Here is a 20,356-nt window from a genome sequence, read left to right on the forward strand (position 1 = left end):
AGACTTGAAAGACTTCCCATTTTGGAGCTTACACAACTGAGTCCCCACTGGCTCGTCTGTACGTAACTCCTCCTTGTTTTCGTTTTTCCTTTTTTTTTTGTCGGTAAGTATTAATAGCCCACAAATACCAGACATGCGCTTACCACCAAGCTATATCTTTAGCCCGTTTTTTACCTTTTTTGAGTTGGACTTAAACTTACTCTGTCTGTAGCCATGATTACCCTGCCTTGGCTTTGGGGAACAATGATCACCAATATTAGTTTTCAGCATTTGGGGCCAGTTTGGTCGAGTCCACCAAGTCTTCACTTGGGTCTAGTACAGTGGATTGTGGGTGGCCACTTGGCCTTAGAAGTCTGGAAGTCCTTAGATTATAACGGTGCAGCCATTTTCTACACGTGCTTCAGATGGAGATGCTGGAGATTAATTACAGATGTATAGACTACGTCTCCTCCAATCACCTTTCGCTGTGCCTTAAGTCATGAACGGCACCTTGCTCTCTTATTCTATAAATGCCCTCAAGCCCTCTCCTTGGCTGCCTCCCTCCGTACTTGGCCATCTGGGAAAGAAACTTTATTTGGAGCTGCTTGTCTGTGCGATGTGTATTCGTGTGCTGGACGGAACAGGCCTGGGTCAGTACCACTGCCACCCCTTGGTCATTACCAACTTCTCCTTGCCACGACAGTCATACAGACTCTGACTGTGATGCACCTTTGGGAGCCCATCCGCACTCCTGGGTGCCTCTGTTCTCCTGAGAGCCACACGCCTTCAGGTCCGACTTCCGAAGGACTGTGCTCACCAGCCTGTTTCAGGGTTACCTCACGTGTCTATCAGACTCCTGAAACTCAAGTCCCAAGCAGAGCCGGGAGTCTGCCCTACCTCTGACTCCCCTGTCACCTCTGCTGCTCATCTGCCTTTCCTCTCTCCATCACTGAAGCATGAAACCATCTACCAAATGCACACTCAGTGTGCTGCTCCTATACCTCCAGATCCCCCTCCTCTCCTCTTCCTGCGCCCACCCTGAGGCCTTTTACCATTTAGCCTGTGTGGCCTATGAATACATTTTCCTAACTCTGTATTAGCTGTTTCCTCTACTTTGATACCGCCTGACATTTTGCCCACTCAAGTGGAGCTGCATATTTATCCTGAAGGTCCAAGCAAGATGTCCCACCTCAGGTAGAATGTTCTGGAACTCTTCCAAGTACACTTCACAGAACACAGTGGCTTTACTCCCTGTCTTCCCCTGTTCTCCCCTACCAGGTTGTGATGGTGACTGCACACTCTCTTAGTCATCTCTGTGTCTGTAGTAAGGATCCAAGTGCCTGGGGCATATGAGGTACTTAACATAGCTGTGGGGTTCCTCCTGCCCAATCAGGGCTTGGGTTCAGTCACCGTATCCCTAGCCCACTTTCTCTTCTCCACTCAAGTGGGTTGGCGCAGGCTTCCTTATTCCCATGGGCTATACTGAGTAAATCATACAGGAAGAACAGACACTTCACAGAGATGATACATTTACAGCTTCCTTTTGGTAGACATCTTCCAAGAATGACTGTGATGGGGTACATGTGTATAGGTATTTATATCAGTGTAAATTGCTTGGAGGCTAATTAAATGATACACTTTAGTGAATAATGTCATCTTCCATGTTAAATCTAAATCATTCCTGGATGATAATTAGCATGAACGTCGCGGACTAGAATGTAGGTTTCAGAGAACTAGCTTAAAAGAATTTGGTGGGGAGGCGCTTAGCCACACCCGCAGTCATGTACATGCAGGGCACCGTGGGTCACCCTTGCATGGCCAACTGTGGGGACTGGCATGAACTTTAGTTGCTGCTAACAAGTCAAACTGACATTTTAAAGCCCCAGTCCAATTAAAGGGAGGCTCCAGCCACAGCCCTGTCGGACTAGCCAGTGGGAACGTGGACTGCTCCAGGCCACTATTTGTTGCATGGTTACAAGGCTGCCACCTGTAGCTTGGTTATGTCTGTGGAACATACTTTTGCTTTCTGTAAGAGTTTTCACCAAATGTTAAACTGACACCCGAAGCCACCACCTGGAAATATTCATTTAGAAACAGTGCAATGGATACTGTCTGGATGTTAACTCATGATTGGTTCATAGATAATCACAAGTACTTCTTTTGAAAAAACATTATCAAACATGGCACACCTCAGAGTATGGAGGAAGGAAGATCAGAAGATCTGGATAGTCCTGACTGCAATAAAGCAGGCTGGGAAATACCCATGATGCTGGGTGGAGTCCTGAGTTCTTAGGGTCAGAGGGTCTGCTAACAGTAGCTCTTTCTATCTCATAAAGGGTTGCATTTGTGCATTTGTGAAGAACTAAAGAGACAACCAGGAGGCCCAAGTGTCTGTGGGGCAGAACTCTGTTGATCAGACTCTCCCTCGGGCATTTCCTCCCAGGAGGGGAATCCTAGACTGGTCTTCTTAGAATTTGAGGCATCTCACATTCTCAGGAACCCTTAACTGCAGCCTTATGACTTACAAGGTCTCAATTACAAATGTTCTCAGAGTTCTAGCAGCAATTAGACAAGCTACTATGAAAGAATGCATTATATATCAGTTAAAAACATATGCAAATGAAGCATCATTAGAGAAAGATAATATTCATGCAGAGTTTACAAACCGTGTCTTTAGGGTGGCCCAGTAAGTAGAAATATGGGGACCCGTGCTTGTCACTTTTCATGCACATGGAGAGGCTGGAAGGTACCATTCCTAAAGGAAGGGGAGGAACAGCCTAGGACCAATCATTAGAATTAACAGAACCAGTGACAAAGACATTATTACTGTTAGAGTCAAGATTGCTTAGTATGTTTAGAGCAGTTGAATAAAAATTATCTAGGCAGTAAGAATAAACACTTTAAGCAAAGCTAACCCTACCAGGCATGCAGCAAAGTGAAATTAGTGAAAGACCAAGCTATACGTATATTTCAAGAGTAGATTTTTTTTTTTGCTCAAAATATTGAGGGCATTCTGAGGTGCTTCTAAGGAGGCACAAGTATGGATAAAATTTGAACTGGCAATGCCAGAGTCCTTAAAATGTTTTTTTCCTCATAATAATGGGTGTCTTTGTGATATCAGCTGTCATTTGAGAATCAGTTATAGTAATCGTTCCTAAATTTAAGAAATTGTAAGATATGGACATGAAGTTCCTGTGTTCACATTTTAATTTTTCTAATGTTCTAATAAATCCTTATAGTTCTCACCTAAATTGCTAACATTCTAATAAATCCTTATAGCACTCTGCTTATTTATATTCAAAGTTTACAGTTGACTTGTTGGATATAATTGCTTTCTAGGAAAAAAAAAAGCAGAAAAAAGCCCAACAAAACCCAAAAAGCAGCACACTGGCCGTTCCACGCCGCTGCTCACTGGTGTGCCTCTGCCCTCCAGCCAGTCTGTGACAGCAGCGAATCAGCCCACAACCCCTAGATTTTGCCAGCTGCAGCTGATGGACTGCAGTTCTTTACATACATAGTCATGGCCACTAGACATTCTAGAATATTCAGGTGAAGAATCTCCAAGGTCTAAGTGGCCAGGAGAGGCCCTACAAAGCCTGCTCATGTGCTCTCTGTGGACATGGTGTGAGAGACAGGTACGGCTCGCTACAAGGCTGATGCTATTCAAAGAACTAAGTGCGTGGAGCTCAGACATGTTGTGGCCATTGCCATCTTTGTCAGAGACCTCTGATGACATCCCCGTATACAGCTCATTCCCTCCACGGAATCGGGCTTCCCCGTACAGAATGAATGTTGGTTTTGGGTTGTGTGATGGGGTTGTTTTATGATATGTGTACAAAAGCAGAAGAATACAGCGGGAGACATAGCCAACGCAGTGGGTTAAGTACAGAGCAGAACCTCCCTGTGGTCAGGAAGTCAGTGCTTGACAATGGATGCCGTAAGTGGAAATTAAATTTCAGGATTTACTAATTGAGTTCACCATTTAGCCCTGCCAAGAAGCAAGTCATTTCATGTGGAAATGATCAAGCTGCTTCAGGGTCATGCAGAGAAGGCTCTCCCTGGGTTCCAAGCATGGCCTTTAGTCGGCTTGGAAGCATATGTGCTAGCTAGGAAACTGCAGGCTTGGAAGGTGAAGAAAAGAGCCCAAAACAGCCAAAAACATGGCAGGGTGCACCATGGTAAAGGCAGGAGTGGGAACTGCAGGCAGATGTGAAGCAGAGCTTTGCACACCGTGCGAGGAATCCTAGTGTGCCTGTCATAGCAGGCTGTGCTCAGCTCTAAGCCCTACCACCCTGGCATCTGCATCATGTGTTCCAGCGTGTTCCAGCAAGAGACTAGGGCTCTTCCTGCAAATATAAAAGCAGCCAAGCAAGGCCCAAGACACTAAACGATTAACCGCTGTCCAGTGTTCCGTGCATTTGTTCTATTAAGTTCTTTTTTGTCTACGCAGTGTGTAGAAGAGTAGGTGACTCTTAAAAGTTTAGAAATTTTCTTACAGTTAGACTGTATAGTTTAGGCCCAGAGTAAAGCATTATATGATTTTTTTTTTTTTTTAAATCTTTGATCCCAATGGAAGGAATTCAGTTGAAAGGAAACATTAGGAAGTCTTTGTAAGGACAGGACACGAAAGCAGCGCTCAGAGTTTGTGGATAACAAAATTCCTTGGCAACGTGAAGGTGCAAAGAGAAGAGTTCCCAGGGGTCAGAGGAGGGTGGCAGGCACTGCAGATGCCATTATCCATTTGTTCCACCCCAGAGAATACACAGCGCCAAAGGTGAACTCCAACCCAAACCATGGCCATTGGGTGGCAGTGATGTGTAGTTTGGGCACTTGTGACAAAGCCAGTGTGATGGGCCACGCGCCTGGATGGGGTCAGGAAGTATATAGGAAGTGTTTGTACTTTTCTTTCAAATTGTCTATGTGCTGAAATGAATAAAACAAAATGATAATAATTTAATGTTAGGTCTGCAGCTCACTTGATGGAGCTGCCTAGTGTACGTAAAGATCTGGGTTCCGTTCCCTGAACTGCGTAGACTGGTGGGGTGGTGCGCACTTATAAACTCAGCATGTGGGAGGCAGGGGTGGAAAGACCTGAAGTTCAAGGTCATCTTTGCCCTCACAGTGAGTTCAAGGCCACTTGGGATACATGAGTCCCTGAACCAAGGACGAAGTAAAAGATTAAGGGGCTGGAGAGAGATTGCAGTGCGTGGGGACACTTGCTTTGTAAGAGTGAAGACTGGAGTTTGGATCCTGGCTCCTAGGTAAAAAGTTAGGCATGTCTCTGTGGTGCCTCGAACACCCTGCACGCTGTACTGGGGAGACAGGAATATGGTGGGGCTTATCGGCTGCTAGCCTAGATCAGAGATGATGAGAGGCCTGTCTCTCAAAAGTAAGGTAGATGAGGACACTGGGTGTTCTCTTCTGGTTCACTCATGCTTCTCTCTCTCTCTCTCTCTCTCTCTCTCTCTCACACACACACACACACACACACACACACACACACACAGGCTAGACTCACAATATTCTGGTTTAAATTGGCCTCTGACAGGTTTCTGGGCTTTGGGGAACTTGTACACGTGCTTTTGAAGACATGCTTTGAGAGCTGGTGTTGTGGTTGGTAGTGGCTAGACCTACCATGGATGTGTCTTAAGATATTGGCTTGGCCTTGCTGGCTTTGCCTTGAGCACCTGGACAGCAGAGCTCTGTTGGCAAATTCCTTTATAAAGATCAAAACCTTTTCTGCAGTGCTTCTATTTCTGGACAAGAGAAAACCAGACAGCTTTTGGTGCGTGGCACCGACCCTTTGACTTGCGTAGGCGTAGCTCAGGGGTTGGAAGCTTGTCTGGAATCAGCATTTTCAGGCTGTGAGCCACAGCACCAGAGTCTTTACAAGCAGAATGGAAACCACTCTCAGACTGACAAGAAGGCAAGATAATAGAAAACAAAAGAACAGTAAGAGAAAACTCGTGTGTGTGTGTGTGTGTGTGTGTGTGTGTGTGTGTGTGTGTGTGTGTAGGGGGAGCTACAGTGCTGGGGAGGGAACCTAAGGCTTCACTCATGCTAGGCAAGTGCGCTCCCAAGGCATTATAACCTTGCATTTCCCCCTGTTTCTGTTTTGAGACAGGGTCTCCCCAAGCTGCTCATGCTGGCTGGCTGCTTCCCAGCCCTGCTAGGCCTTGAACTTGATATTCTCCTGTCTCCGCCTCCAGAGTGACTGGGATCATAGTACCATCAGGCCTTCATTACCCGCAAGGAAGTTCCCTTTTCTTTTCCCCTACCAACAAGCCTGGGGTTTTCTAGACCTCTGTCCTGGTCTTGCTTGTGGTCTCTGTACTCCAATTTCCCTGCTGTGTAAGAAACATCTTTTGGAACTGGGGGCCTCCCTGAGACCCAGCCCACAGCTCAGTGTTTAGGAGTGTTTCTGCTTTTGGACTTCAGTCAGTGGGCTCAGCTTTATGCAGAGGTAAGGACCCTCAGGTAGGACCTTCCGGATGGGGCGCTGGGCAGGAGGAATCTTTAGCTTTTCCAATAAACCTGTGGGGATTCTTCTCAAAGGGACTTGGCAAAGATACTCCTTGGCTTATTGTTTTTTTCCAAAATGGATGGATTTGGAACTTTAGGGAGGCTAGATGCTCCCCACCTTTAAAAAAAAAATATTATCATTATTATGTAGTCTAGCATGTGGGGGCCCACAGATGGTGCCGGCTTGCGTTCGTATATCCCAAGGACTGCCTCAAGGCTGCAGTGCTAGGTTTCATCATTTTCTGTTTCTCGGCACAAGGTGATCCTGCGTGATTTGTGGAGGTGCTCATGGAAAAAGAGGATGAGCCCAGCTGCGATGCCAGAGGATGAAATTAGAGTTGAGAATTTATTACCCAGGCAAGGCGCCCTTTGCCCTGCTGAAAAGGGACATGTATGGTGCAAAGACAGTGAACCCACCCACGGCTCCAGAGAGCGCCACCTTGGGGTGGGAGGGGAGAAGCAGCTCTCCTACTGTCTTTCATCATGGGGTGGAGGAGCACACTGAACCCCAGCACCTGGCAACAGTTTGGGGATCCTGCCCCCGCTGATAGCCACGGAGCTCTGAGGAGTAAGTGGACCGGATCAACTCCGGCTTACTGGTTTGGAATTGGTAATTCCCATCAGGTCTGGGAGGAGGCTCACCCAGACTCCGCAAGGCCTTCCTTCAGAGAAAGTACAAGTTATTAGCAGGACTATTACAAAGGAAATGCTTAACAGACCAAAGAGGCCAAGTGCTCTTCAAGAATTCCTAATGCTCTAGAAGTGCTTATTAAGTTCTATGAATAATTAATAAGCCTATTTTAGTGGGGGTTTTTTTTTTTTGTTCCTGAGAACAGATTCTCCCAGGCCTTTTCAGCTCCCACTCTGTTGGAAACAGCCTGTGTATGTGTCCTCACTGTCACTGCCACTGTACACGAGTGTCAGCTCCCTGAGGGCAGGCAGCCCTGCATCTATCTCACCCTCAGTGCCTACAAAGAGATGTGCACATAGTAGGTGCTCAGTACATTTTGATTTAGTTAAGGGGCTGTTAATTAAAAGTCAACCGATGTTGTTATTCCGGGTTCTGTCCCATGTGCAGTATTTGGTAAAGACATATTTCCTTGAGTTTATCTTTAGTTAGGGAGTGAAAAGGATTGCTAGTCAAATAACGACAAATAAGCATATGGAGATATGCTTATAATATTTGTCAATATATGTGTATATATATATTTATATATATCATTGAGAAGAGTAAGCAAATGAGTATCCAACTAAAGACAAATTCTGCAGGACAGGGTGTTCTGATAGGATTGTGGCTACAGGGAGACTTTTAACTTAACATCTGCTTAGTCAATTCATTTCTTCAGGGGCAGGTATTGACTGACACAAATGGATTCTCTTCTCCCCTTAGAAAAGTTTTAAAGGTACGATTCTCTTTGAAAGTGTGGTCAGAAGTGCAGTTCGGATGATTGCTTCTGTCTTTCCCTTCACGTGGCCTGGTGCTGCTGGGCTGCTCAGACTGAGAACTCTTCCTCCCAGGCCAGAGTCCGGCACGCATGCGCGGCCTCCTCCAGAGAGAGCATGGCAGAGTGCTGAGCCACCACCACAGTAAAGAGTGCTTGCTTCCTCTGGAACAGCAAACATACCGGCGGGAAATGCTCCGCTCCGCTTCGGCGTGAGATATTCTGGGATGTTTTAACCCAAGGACACTTAGGCAGACCTGGGATCCGACTGGCTGGGTTGCCAGTCAAGTGTGTGTTTGCTTCCTAAACCAGGCCTTGAATGTTAACGAAGGACACCTGTACTTCAAGGCAGGGAGCTAATTTGTTTAATTTATTCCTGGGCAGTTTTACAGCCAAGACGAGCAGAGCACTTCCTCTCCCCTACCCTCTTTAGGTTCAATCTCAATGGCAGCTGCGGGGCTGCCAAGGACCCGAGCTGGGTGCTCATCTTTGCCCTCTGAGTGGGTGGAGGGAAATGTCTTTATTCCTGCCAGCGGCTGAGAGGCTTGTCAAGGGATGAGGCGTTCACACTTTATAATCAACAAATTCTTATCCCGAGGACTGCACTCTAAGGAGAGCCCATCTCCTGAGTTCCCTTTCAAGGGCTTGACAGTGAAAGCAACTTCTCCTTCAAAGTCCTTATCATTTTCTATTCCCCCTGCAGCTGCTCTGCAGCCCTGCGACCCCTGCGAGGCTCCGGCTGACTTATCCCTCTGCAGCGGGCTGAGGTGTCACCTGGCCACCAGTCTTATGGTAATCAGGGCTGGCTTCCTTGCTGGGAGCGTACTCTTTCTCTGCTCACTCGGAGCCCCACCCATTTTGCTTCATCAATGATCTGACACATCGTTCTTGCTGGTTTTTCCCCCCCTCTCCTTTCCAATTGTACCCGCATTTATCTCTCTGTCACAGATCGCCCTAAGAACTCAGAACTCTGCTTCTGTGCTTCTCTTGACTGAGATCAGCTTTTTCTTGACAAGTCCCCAAGTCCAGATAAGGGTTCCATTTCAGAGCTGTTCTGTGAGTAGCGGAAGGCGCATGCGTGGAATGACTTAAAACTCAGCCCCCATGGTTGGCTAGACCTCTTCATGCTCACAGACGTTTCCCAGGCTAACCCTAAGCCCCAGGGGTCCCTGACAGGTCAAGTAAGCCTCCCCGGAGCCCTGATATCTCCTTTTGATGATCTCTTAAGGAGCCAGCCAAGTTTAGGATCTTGAAAGGCAAACAATGGAAGCACACAGGCTTAAATTAATACTTGACAAGAAAAAAATATCATTTTCCTGTGATTAGCTACTGCTGAACAAAGTAGATTATATTCCTGATTCTATCTCTTGGCGAACGCAAGTATTTTTCTTGTGTTATTACTTATTGCCGCTATCTTGTTCTCAGGAGTGTTTTATTTAAAAAAAATGCATTCTGGTTTATCTTGAACAGCAGCAGCAGCAACAACAAATGGGCTTCACGATGCAGTCTATTTCATGCTGACGCGGGTGGCGCTGCTCCTTGGCCTTAAGTCTGTGTGTGTATCCTGGGGTCATTGGTGCAGCCGTGAATGTAGCCATGTCTCTGGTCTGCTCCTGATGCAGAGCAGAGGTAACATGGCAGGCCAGGGCCCACGCAGCTTAGACATGCCACGCCAGCTCATGTGAGGGCGGCCGTATGCTGGCAATGTGGCTGTAAATCATCTGCTATGCTAATAACACGAGCTCTGTGCTGAGCGCTGAGCATGCTAGCTAAGTAGCCACGTTTCCCTTAAACAGCTGATACAAATGACGCCCGTTGTCTTTGACATCTGCTTTCCTTCCAGGAGGCTCGAATTTGGGGATGTGCTAGGCAGGGGGCTGCCTGCAGGACCAGCCCTAGTGAAAATCACTGTACTGAGATGATCATGGATTCCCTGGGTCCACAGCTATAGTTCTGTTGCTTGGGGCAAAGTACAGTCTGGTGACTCTTCGTGGAAGGGCGTGAGCCTAAGAGGGTGTCTGGATGTTGATGCCTCCAGAAACTGCCTGAATCTGTCTCGAATGACTGCTGGGTATCCGTGGAGCTGGAGTCTATGTCCCAGAAGCTCTCCTAGCAAATCTCTGGATGAACGAGTCACCCGGGGAACCTTTGAGCCTTGCCATTAGTCGATATAAAATTCCAGAAAAACCACTGGGTGGCATTCTCATCAAAGAAGCAAGCATGATCCTCAGTTACCCTCACTTCTCAGGCACCAGAGGCTCATTGTCCTGAAGAGCTAGGGTCTGCTGAGTTTATGTCTGTTCTTCTACTTCCTAATGGGTGTCTCTTCACCCCACTTTTCCTTTTGTTTTGTCATCTCTAAACTAACTTTACAAAGTCCACATCTTACAAGCTAGTGAGTGCCAACATCATTGGCACAGGATGTTTAATTTAGGAAAAATATTCACTGTCAACAAAATCTGTAATACTATAGCAGGGAATAATAATCAATATGGAGACCCTCAAAAGGGTGCCCAGACATTTAGGAGATGCTCTGTGCTGGTTTCTTTGAGGATTGAACTGAGCCAGCTACTTTAGAAAAGATTGACTTCAGTATTAAGAATGGTAGCAACTTTGAAATTGCTTGCTAGGTAATAATAGTCAAGTCTTGGTGTGGAGTAAGACACACCTTTAAGATGAGGTCTGTTTTTAGAAGTGACAGAATTCACAGGTCTCTTTGGTACTGTTTGATCAGCTGATGCTCTAGCAATTCAGATCCTTCACAAAGGGATTGATGTTGGTCTCGTTGATTAAGTCTATTCTCATCTCATTGCTGATATCAATGCTTAAGAATAGTTTATTAGATCTAAGCATTGTCGGTGGGAACATGGAATGAAGTGGCCCCTTGGGCATAGAGCTGGCCCTGCAGAGCCACTGGGAGCTTTTTTGCTCACTGACCACAAGGGCCTGCTAGCTCTTTATGCAGAGGCCTTCGAAGACACAGGGGTATCTCCGAGGGTCTTTGAGTGTTGAGATTTTAGTGGGATTCAGGGTACTGATCTGCCCTACTAACAAGTAGTTGTTTAGATAGCATGTACGAAGAGCATTATTCGAAAGGGAAAGATGTTTTAGAACATTTTCTGGGTAGGAAATGGGGTGGTGGTGAAGGTGAATCACTTTATGTAGCAGGCAGATGTGAAGGGATCCCCAGGGGGCCTGCAGCTAGCTCCTGTTGATACTCTGAGGTGCTAGGTAGGGATAGAGCCCAGGGCTGGAGTGTGTTACACTGAGCCATGTCCTTAGGCCCTCAAACTATTTTTAAAGACTCACTCAGATTTTGAGGTTTTCATGTAAGACCCACTCAGCTGTGAGCTATACTGTCTACACTGTCGGTGGTGTCTGGAACAGGCTCGTGGGAAACGACAACTTTGAAGACTCTTGAAGTCAAACTATGATTTAAAATGCACTTTAGAGATGTTCTCAACCCAGGTATGGGCGCCCCCTCTCCCCCTCTCTCCCCACCCACTCTTTCTCTCTGTCTGCAGATCAGAATGTGGCTCTCAGCTACTGCTCTAGGACATGCGTGCTGCCATGCTTCTGCCATGACCCGGACATGGTGATCGTGGACTAACTCCCTGAAACTTTAAGCCCCCAATTAAATGCCTTGTTTTATAGAAAAAAGAGTAATGAAAACCTTCCTCAAAAGCATATGAAAACAGCATAGGAATGAAGGAAAAAAAATTTTTTTTGAACAAACTCAAAATGCCAGGGAAATGCATCCATGGAATGAGCTGAAGTTAGCATTTTAAATCCCACGCCCTGAAGATGGGTTCTGGCTCATCCCCTGGCCCAGATGACTAGTCCCATAGGACAGGCGAAAGCATGTGTGGATTTTAGAGAGAAGTTGGTAAATGACTGCAGACTCAAATGAACAGAGAACACTAGCGGTCAAATTGTAAAGGCTCCCACACGTAAGTGGTGTTGGCTCTCCTTGCACGCTCAGAGATGCCCTGTGAGACCACACCTTAGCTACACTAAACACTGCCTAGTTTCACAAGGTAATGAGAGAGGGTTCACATGCACACGTGCACACACACACACACACACACACACACACACACACACACATGCACACACCTCTTGGGCTTAAGCTGACGTGTGCTTATTCATCTATTGACAGTAAATACCTATCCTGGTAGCGACAGCCCGCTGATGCAGTCTATGCTTATAATACACAGAAGATGCAGAACACAGACAAAGGAAAACGTGGAACGCACCATACTCCGGGACCTGCCCCGTGCCCCTCTTGAGCAGCAGCCGTACTCTCCGTCCTCCAGACTTGATAAGTTCTATTGCTCTGGCGTGGGTCATGTCTCGTGTGCTCTCCCCATTGATTTCAATGATCTGATCTCCTACCTGTCAAGGAAAAAGGAAGGCAGGCAAAATTGGTTGGCATTTCCAGCACTTCAAAACGTGTCCCATTTCCAAAGGGCACTCGACCTGTTTGCCTCCGTGAGAAGCCTCACCCCTGGCTACCCCCTGAATCTGACTAACTTGATCGGAGGCTGTCCCACTTGTAACTAGCTGGGATGGCAGAGGCCTTAGTTAAAAGACGGGGCATTTTAAAATAAAATGGAAAGTAGACCAGATATTACAACTCACATTATCCTGGCGGCTTTGTTTGAGTGGAGAAGTAGATATTCTAAGGCTTTACCATTGATCACACTGTCAGTTCTTGGCTTTGTGTGGTATCTGGTTAGCATGGATGGAGTGATTAGTCTCTGTGCTTCTCTGAGAAGTTGCTATGCATCATTTATATCTCCCTGGGTGCTATTACAATATTATCTTCGTGGTTAGCAGTGGTTAGTTGGTATTCCAGTTTGATGATGAGTTCTCTTTCACTGTTCTTTGAATTGAAAATGAGATCCTCTGTTTTCTACACAGGACTAATGCCCTTGTGAAATATTTGCACGCTCACACCTGGTTGCCAGAAGATGCTTGGTGAAGCATCATTCCCTCTGGAATTGTCAAAAATGCCTGTGCTCCATAAGCAGTTCCCGCGTAGCTTTTGTGAATAGATATTAGGATATAAAGAGCTTTGACCACAAACGAATTATGTAACTCCCAGAGGACCATTATTGCCAGGGGGCTTTGATTAAAATATATTGAATTTCAGAACAAATTACTTAAGACTAATTAGCGAGGGAAAACACAATGAGTTGCTTTGCAAAAAAAAAATATTATAGATGATTTATCTCTCTCTTTCTCTCTCTTTTTGGGTTTCTTTTGAAACAGGGTTTCTACGTGTAGCCCTGACTGTCCTGGAACTCATTCTGTGGACCAGGCTGGCCTTGACCCAATTGCCTCTGACTCCCAAGTGTTTGGATTAAAGGCCTGTGCCATCACCTCCTGGCATAGATGGTTTCTCAGACAAAGAAGATCTCACTCTAATATCTATAAGCAGAGAAGAGCCAAGAAAAATCTACAGCTGAGTTGCTGAGCGGGCAGAGGAGTAAGTAGTTGCTGTCAAGGTGGCGTTCCCTTCCTGTGCTTAGTGGCCTTTAGAGGCGCAGATTTGGGGCAGTGGAAGAGGATGACATCACTTCTGTGGCATCATGTTACAAAGGATAACTCCCAAGACTCACTTTCAGTAAACTGAAAGTTAATGTCTCTGCTGGCTGGTGTTCTATCAACTTAAAGCTAGAGTTATCTGAAAGGAAGGAAACTCAACTGAGGGAATGCCTCTCTGAGATCCTGCTGCCAGGCATTTACTTAATTAGTGAGTGATGTGGAAGGGCCCAGCTCACTGTGGGTGGTGCCACCCTGGGCTGGTGAACTGGGTTCTATAAGAAAGCAGGCTCAGAAAGCCTTGGGGAGCAAGCTAGTAAGCAGCATTCCTCCATGGCCTCTGCCTCAGCTCCTGCCTCCAGTTCCCTGAGTTCCTGTAATGACTTCCTTTGATATTAATATGGAAGCGTAAGCCAGGTAAACACTTTCTTCTCCAAGTTCCCCTAAGGTCATGGTGTTCATCCCAGCAATAGTGATGCTAACTAAGACAGTCTGTCTTCATGTTTCCTTAATTGTCACCTTTTCCTGAGAGGCAAGAGCTATGTCCCTGGTATGTCAACAGCTAAGACTTGTAACTGAGACTTTCCCTTGAGAGCACCACACCCACACGAGGATGTTGTAATCTTTTCCTTTAGCATCTTCCTCTTAATCCCCGTGCTTAAAATCTATGCCCAAAAAAATGCCATTTAATAAACTGTCTCTCTTCTCTGAGAAGCCTGTATCCATATTCTCTGCTGTTCTTGATGCTTCCACTGAATGCCTTTCTATTAAAAAAAAAAAAAACCCAACTCAACTTCCTAATGGCTCATCCTGAAGTTTTTTTCTGAAGCCAAGAATCCTGGGTTTGCTTGAGCTGAGGTCCTTAGAGACTGAGGGCAAACTGTAGGCTGCCGGAGGCAACAGTGTGGAGCAGTGCTCTCATCCAGGCTACCCTTGTAGGAATCACTGTTTACACAAGCCAGAAGTGTGGGCTCAAGCTGACCTGCTTAAGAAGAAGAGTTTATTATCATTTCATTCTGAGTGTATGCGAGTGCCGTGCATGTGTAGTATCTGTTGAAGACAGAAGAGAGCATTGGATGCCCTGTTGTTGGAAGTATGGGTGATTGTGCGTGTCTGGCACGGGTACTGGGTACTGAATCCAGGTCCTATGCAAGAGCAGTCAGTGCTCTTAACTGCTGAGCCATCTCTCCAGCTCCAAGACTCCTTAAAAAAAAAAGCTGATCCTCTGCACCTGTTCCAACTCTCTTACACATCCGGTGGTGTGCCAGCTCAATCCTGGCCTGTATCGCACGATGTTCTCCGACTCCTCTCCACCCCAGTTCTCAGCTGTATTATTCTCCCTAAGGGAGGAGCATTATGCTGACTGAGGCATCAAGATTCTTTACCCCTTCTCTTTCTCACAGGCCAGCATGTCTCAAGCCCAGCCGGCTCAAACATCTTCTCTTCTGCAGTGCCTTCCTCAACCTGTCAGTCTTCTGAAGCAGAGGTTTTTTCGAGTCTGTTCATTAGTCATGACTCTCCCTCTGTTAGAGGTGTGTAACTATCCTTCCCGCAGGACTCTGAACATCTTCATTCAGGAAGCAGTTTTTAGTGAACACTCACTATGGGCCAGAGAGTCTACTGGCGATACAGAGTCAAATGTCGCAGGTTCTATTTGCAATATGTTCTTATCTGGCTAAAGAAGAAAGCGTGTCAAGATGACAATTCTCACTGTATCTTTTTTTTTAAAAAAAAATTTATTTATTATATGTAAGTACACTGTAGCTGTCTTCAGATGCCAGAAGAGGGCGTCATATCTCTTTATGGATAGTTGTGAGCCACCATGTAGATGCTGGGATTTGAACTTATGACCCTTGGAAGAGTAGTCAGTGCTCTTACCCGATGAGCCATCTCTCCAGCCCCAATTCTCACTGTATCTTGACTATGGCACTTGCATCCATAAACTAAGGAAACAGAGAGGTGGACGGTGACCCCAGAATGGTGTATATAGGCTGCCAGGAAGGACTGCTCGGTCATGGCAACATCTCACCTGAGTTATGATGTGCTAAGAGAAGCTGCCCAGATGAAGGTGGAATAGCACATTCTGGGCGAGAGCATCGTATATGAGACCTGAGTATCCGAGAGCATTCCATGTCTTGGGAGCGTTCAGAGCTCAGTGTACCATTTAGAGATTTGGCACTGAGCACTTTAAGCAAGGAGTAAATTGACAGAGAAGCAGGCTGATAGGTAGATGTTTCCCTGAGCAGACTGGGAAGACAGGAGGTTGATAGGGTGAGCCGAGGGCTGTCGCGTTATCCACCCAAGTCCAGGTGAGACCCTGCCTTTAGGTGGAAACACACCCTTGTCCCCTTCCTTAATGTTATCCAGTGGGGGAGGTCTGGAATCTGTCTTGGAAAACTCTCTTTAGAAGGCAAGTTGGCTCTGATAAGAATGCCTTCTTTGCCCGTTGTGGAATATGCGTTATCAAGACAAGCACAGTCTTGCTTATGAAATAAAAAGGGGGATATGTGGAGAGCTTTTTGGGGTTGCTTGGCAGGAATCTGACATTGGGCCAGGACAAGGAAATGGGCTTCAGGCAGGAATATAACACTGGGTCATAACAAGGAAATAAGCTCTGGCAGGACTCTAATTTTAGGCTAGAAAAGGGAAGTAGGCTTCAGGTATGAATATGAGTTTGGGCTAGGACAGGAAAGAAAGCTCAGATATCCTGGTCATCCTGAAAAGCCCTTAGAAACAGTGAGCACAGGAGTGATCACGGGACTTTTTTTATTATCTTGTTTTTTCCTTCACTATTTGTGTTTATTGTCTTGCTTGTTCCTCAACCTAGAATTGACTTTATTAGTTGCATATAGTTAAAATGGTAAAAAAGCAGATTGGGAAGAAAATAAACCTGCCTCAGCCTCAGAACTGGCTGGGGTCATGCTAAAAAATAAAAATAAAAAAATAAAAGAAAAGGAAGGCAGGTTCGTCTTAAGAACACACCTTTCATCCCCAGAATACCCACCCACCTCTAAGCAGTCCCTATAAACAGCCACAAGGCTTGGCTGGGTCTGCCCAGCTTTCTTTCCTTAGAAAGGCATGACTGACTTCCTCCTCCACCTCCACCTCTTTCCTCCAACCCCTTCTATATTTTTCTGAATGCTGGACAGAAACCTAAGTATAGTTTTAACACTTTAACACTCGGCCCTCTTGAGTGGCTGACTTCTGAGCCAGTTCATCTTCTGCAGCACCCATCCTATCCCTCTAGGGAGTGTGAAACTCACTCATACTTGCCTTCCCGGGAGTGGGTGGTGGTGGTAGGGTGGTAGGGTAGGTAAACACTAATGAATTGTCCACAAGCTTTTGTTTGAGCCTATTTGTTTTCCATCTTGCCTTTGAATTTGTTCCAAAATTCTCTCATTAATGAGACTATGGCCTCAAGAGGGGGGACCCCAGGTCTCTCTAGTGTCCTGTGATGGCTTTGCTGGAACTCCCGAAGATTTCCACTAACACCTTTTAGCTACTCTTTAATTCTCTGATTCTCTAATTGCCTGAGCCCTGAGATGGCATCAGCCTTAGGAGGTGTTGGGGACACAGGCACAGGGGCTGAGGAGGGAAGGACCGGGGCCCTTGCACTGAGTAACTGGCATGAGGCACAATGTGTTCTTGTGAATGAAGTGTTCCCAGTGCCTTGTATGGAGAACCGGCTCCAAAATCAGACCCCGGCAGCCAACAATAACTATCTGATATGCTGCCTTGAGGCTGGGAGTTGAGCAGAATCACGTGTAAGAAGCAGCATGGAAGGCGGTGCTGCGCTGTGCCCTTGGCATTCCGGCCTGTGAGTGAGTACAGCAAGGCTTAGACGCACGAGCATCTCCTCTGCTGGGCTTAGTTGTATTTTCCCCTTTTGCAGAGAGCAGCGTTGGAGAGGAGGGCTTTGGCAAACCGTGTATGAAGTGGAGAATCACAGGCCCCAGGAGCTACACACAGTTGGGCTGAAGGAATAGAAAACACAGCCTAACTCTAGCCTTCTAAGGAGCCCCAAACACTTCACAGTCCAGAGCCTGCTCTTTGTTAGAAACTAGGTAAAAGGTCACATTCCAGAGCTTGCCCTTGTTCAGAGCTAGCAAAAAGGCCTTGAATAGGTGATCCTGGCCCCATAAGGTAACTGGAAATGAGCTAAGCTTATCTTGCTTCTGTAAACTGCTTACAGCCATTAACCCTATTCAGGAGTTCATGCAGCTATAGACATTCAAGAAAATAGGAAACTAATTGGTCCACTGAGCGCGGGCTCCGATAATTTAAACTGATTGGCCTACAAACTATGGAGTGGTACAAATCAATTGGCTCTCATTTTGTGGCCTCTCCATGCTAAGAAATGATTGGTTGGTGATTTGGGCTCTCGATGCTAAGGAATAATTGGTTGGTGATTCGCGGCCTTTGTTGTAAACTTATAAAAGCTGTTGCAATTTGGCACTGGGGTCCACAGTCCTCTAATCCTGCGCGGTGTACGGCTGTGGAACCCAGAATTCTGGAATAAAGAAATCCTCATGTTATTGCATTGAGACCATTTCTCAAGAGTGATTTGGGTGTCGCCTTCCGAGGCGTGGGGTTCTGGGGCACCCTTGGTTTTGGGGGGTCTTACAGGGCAAGTGTCAGGGGAGACCTGGGATAGTATCATCAGGGTTTGTGGAAGTCTGGGGTCTGCTTTGAGCAGCAGATTTTTCACATTTCCAGGGCTCTGTGTAGGGTCCAAAGAAAGGAAGAAGAGAACGATGCTGCTACCACTTCAGTCAAGGTTCCTTTGTTCCCGTCTGTCTAAGTAGTTTTCAATATCTCCCACATCTCATTCCAGGGTGTGGGTGAGAGATAGCTTGCTGACCTCCGTCCCCTGAGTGTGTGTTGGTGTGCTGCGTGGTGGTCTGTGTGCGTGTCCACATGTTTAGAGGCCTTCCTCAGTTGCTCCCCATCTTATTTTTGAGGTAGGCTCTCTCACTGATCCTGAGGTTCATCAATTTGGCTAGCCTGGCTGTCCAGGAACCCCCAGGAATCCTGCTCCTGCCTCCCTAGCACAGGGGTTACAGGTGTATACCACCTGCTGTGCCTGGACTTTTTACATTGGCACCGGGGACCTGAAATCAGGCCCCGTGCTTGTGCAGTGCCTTCCTGAGATTTCTGTCCAGACCCTGATCTCCTTCCTTATCAGGAGTAACAAGAGTCTGGGCATACTCAGGATATTACTAAATTTAGGAAAAAAAGGTCTTTAGGGATGGAAGTGTTTAGGTAATAGACTGGAATCACTTTGTCAGTTGCACAGGGTGGTCGGGTACTTTGGAAAATGGACTAGCTCACTTGGAGCCGGGTCAAGAGGAAGAAACAGTTCAGCTCCAGCACGGGGATTCCTGGCTCATCGTGCGCCAGTATGGAGGGCAGAACGGTCCAATTCCCGTTTTCATTCCAATTCAGTTGCATGTGTAATCACTTTAACTTCCACACTTCCACACTAAGTAAACGTGGGATCTGACTTCATTCCCTTTCATCCGCTATGCATGTATGTATAAAGAGACGATGGACTTGTTGGTGCAAGATATCTTAATATTTCCTGATCTCCTTTAACTTCACTTCCATTTCTTTTTTTATTTTTTTCTTATTTTTTAATATTTTTTTATTTTCAATATTCTTTGTTTACATTCAAAATGATTTTTCCTTTCCCGGTTCCCCCTCCCCATAAGTTCCCTAAGCCTTCTTTCCTCTGCCCCTTCTCCTATCAACCCCCTCCTACTTCTCTGTCCTGGTATCCCCCTATAATGCTGGAACAAGCCTTTTCAGGACCAGGGACCTCTTCCTTCTTAGGAGTCATTTGATATGTGAATTGTGTCTTGGATATTCAGAGTTTCTGAGCTAATATCCACTTATCAGGGACTGTTCACTTCCATTTCTAGTATGTGCTCCCAAAGCATCATTTTCCTGTTTCATGAGTTGGGAAATTAATATGAAATTCAGTCTCTCAGGATGAAGAAAATGACCCACAAGTGTCTAGGCACTTTTTCTATATTTGCCCCACCATAGAGCTGTCTTCAACTGAGATACAACTTTAAAGACTGCCATATATGTTTAGAGAATTTTAAAAATACTGTATTCCAGAATTCAGTAGATGGGGAAGAGGGGCAGGGAAGGCAAGAAAGGGAAAAGGCAGGTGAGGAGGGTGAGATGGATAAAGGGGAGGAAGGAAAGAGGGATGGAAGGATGGAGGAAAGGGGAGGAGGGACAGAGAGATGGAGGGATGGGGGAAGGAGTGATGGAGGGAAGGAGGGATAGAGGGAAGGTAGGAAGGAAGGATGGAGGGAAGGAGGGATAGAGGGAAGATAGGAAGGAAGGATGGAGGAGAGGAAGGATAGAGTGGAGAGAGATAAGCTTAATCCAGGCAAAGGTGATTCAGGACCCATGTGTGCCTGTAGCTTTGTGTGTCTTAGAAATATCAGTTTTAGAAAATTAGCCAAGGGATTTGGAAATATTCTCATCTGTGGTCCCCTTGGGGCAACTAAGAAACATTAAGTAAAGTTAGGTCTTGGGGCAAGGCAGGTTGGGATGTGATTCACCCTGGTCACCCTGTAACATAACTGATTAAGTTCTCTATTTACCCCCAACCTCTCCAGGTCATACACCCTGGAGAAGTTCTCTTTAACAAACTATTACTAAATCTTTACACGTGCTTGGGGATGTGTAGATTAAATTCTTTTTCCTCTTTCTATTAGAAGGCCAAGGCAGGTAAAGGTTGGCATTCAGAACTTAAGCGATTAATAATTCAGGCTTTAAAACTTTTAATTCTGCATTGTCTGTGGTCACACACATACACACATGCACAGATTTGGGATACTCTTTTTCTC

General features: G+C 46.1%; 1 protein-coding gene across 2 annotated transcripts in view; it reads right to left on the reverse strand.

Moving 5' to 3' along the window:
* Positions 1-20,356, reverse strand: part of Magi2 (membrane associated guanylate kinase, WW and PDZ domain containing 2) — a 1,455,128-nt gene that overhangs the window by 38,881 nt on the left and 1,395,891 nt on the right. For both annotated transcript variants that reach the window (XM_052173111.1, XM_052173110.1), the window contains one exon: positions 12,200-12,338. In XM_052173111.1, coding sequence (XP_052029071.1) covers positions 12,200-12,338 — 139 coding nt within the window. The remainder of the gene's footprint in view (positions 1-12,199; positions 12,339-20,356) is intronic.

Source organism: Apodemus sylvaticus, chromosome 2 (assembly GCF_947179515.1).
Source record: "Apodemus sylvaticus chromosome 2, mApoSyl1.1, whole genome shotgun sequence".
NCBI classification, from domain to species: Eukaryota; Metazoa; Chordata; class Mammalia; order Rodentia; family Muridae; genus Apodemus; species Apodemus sylvaticus.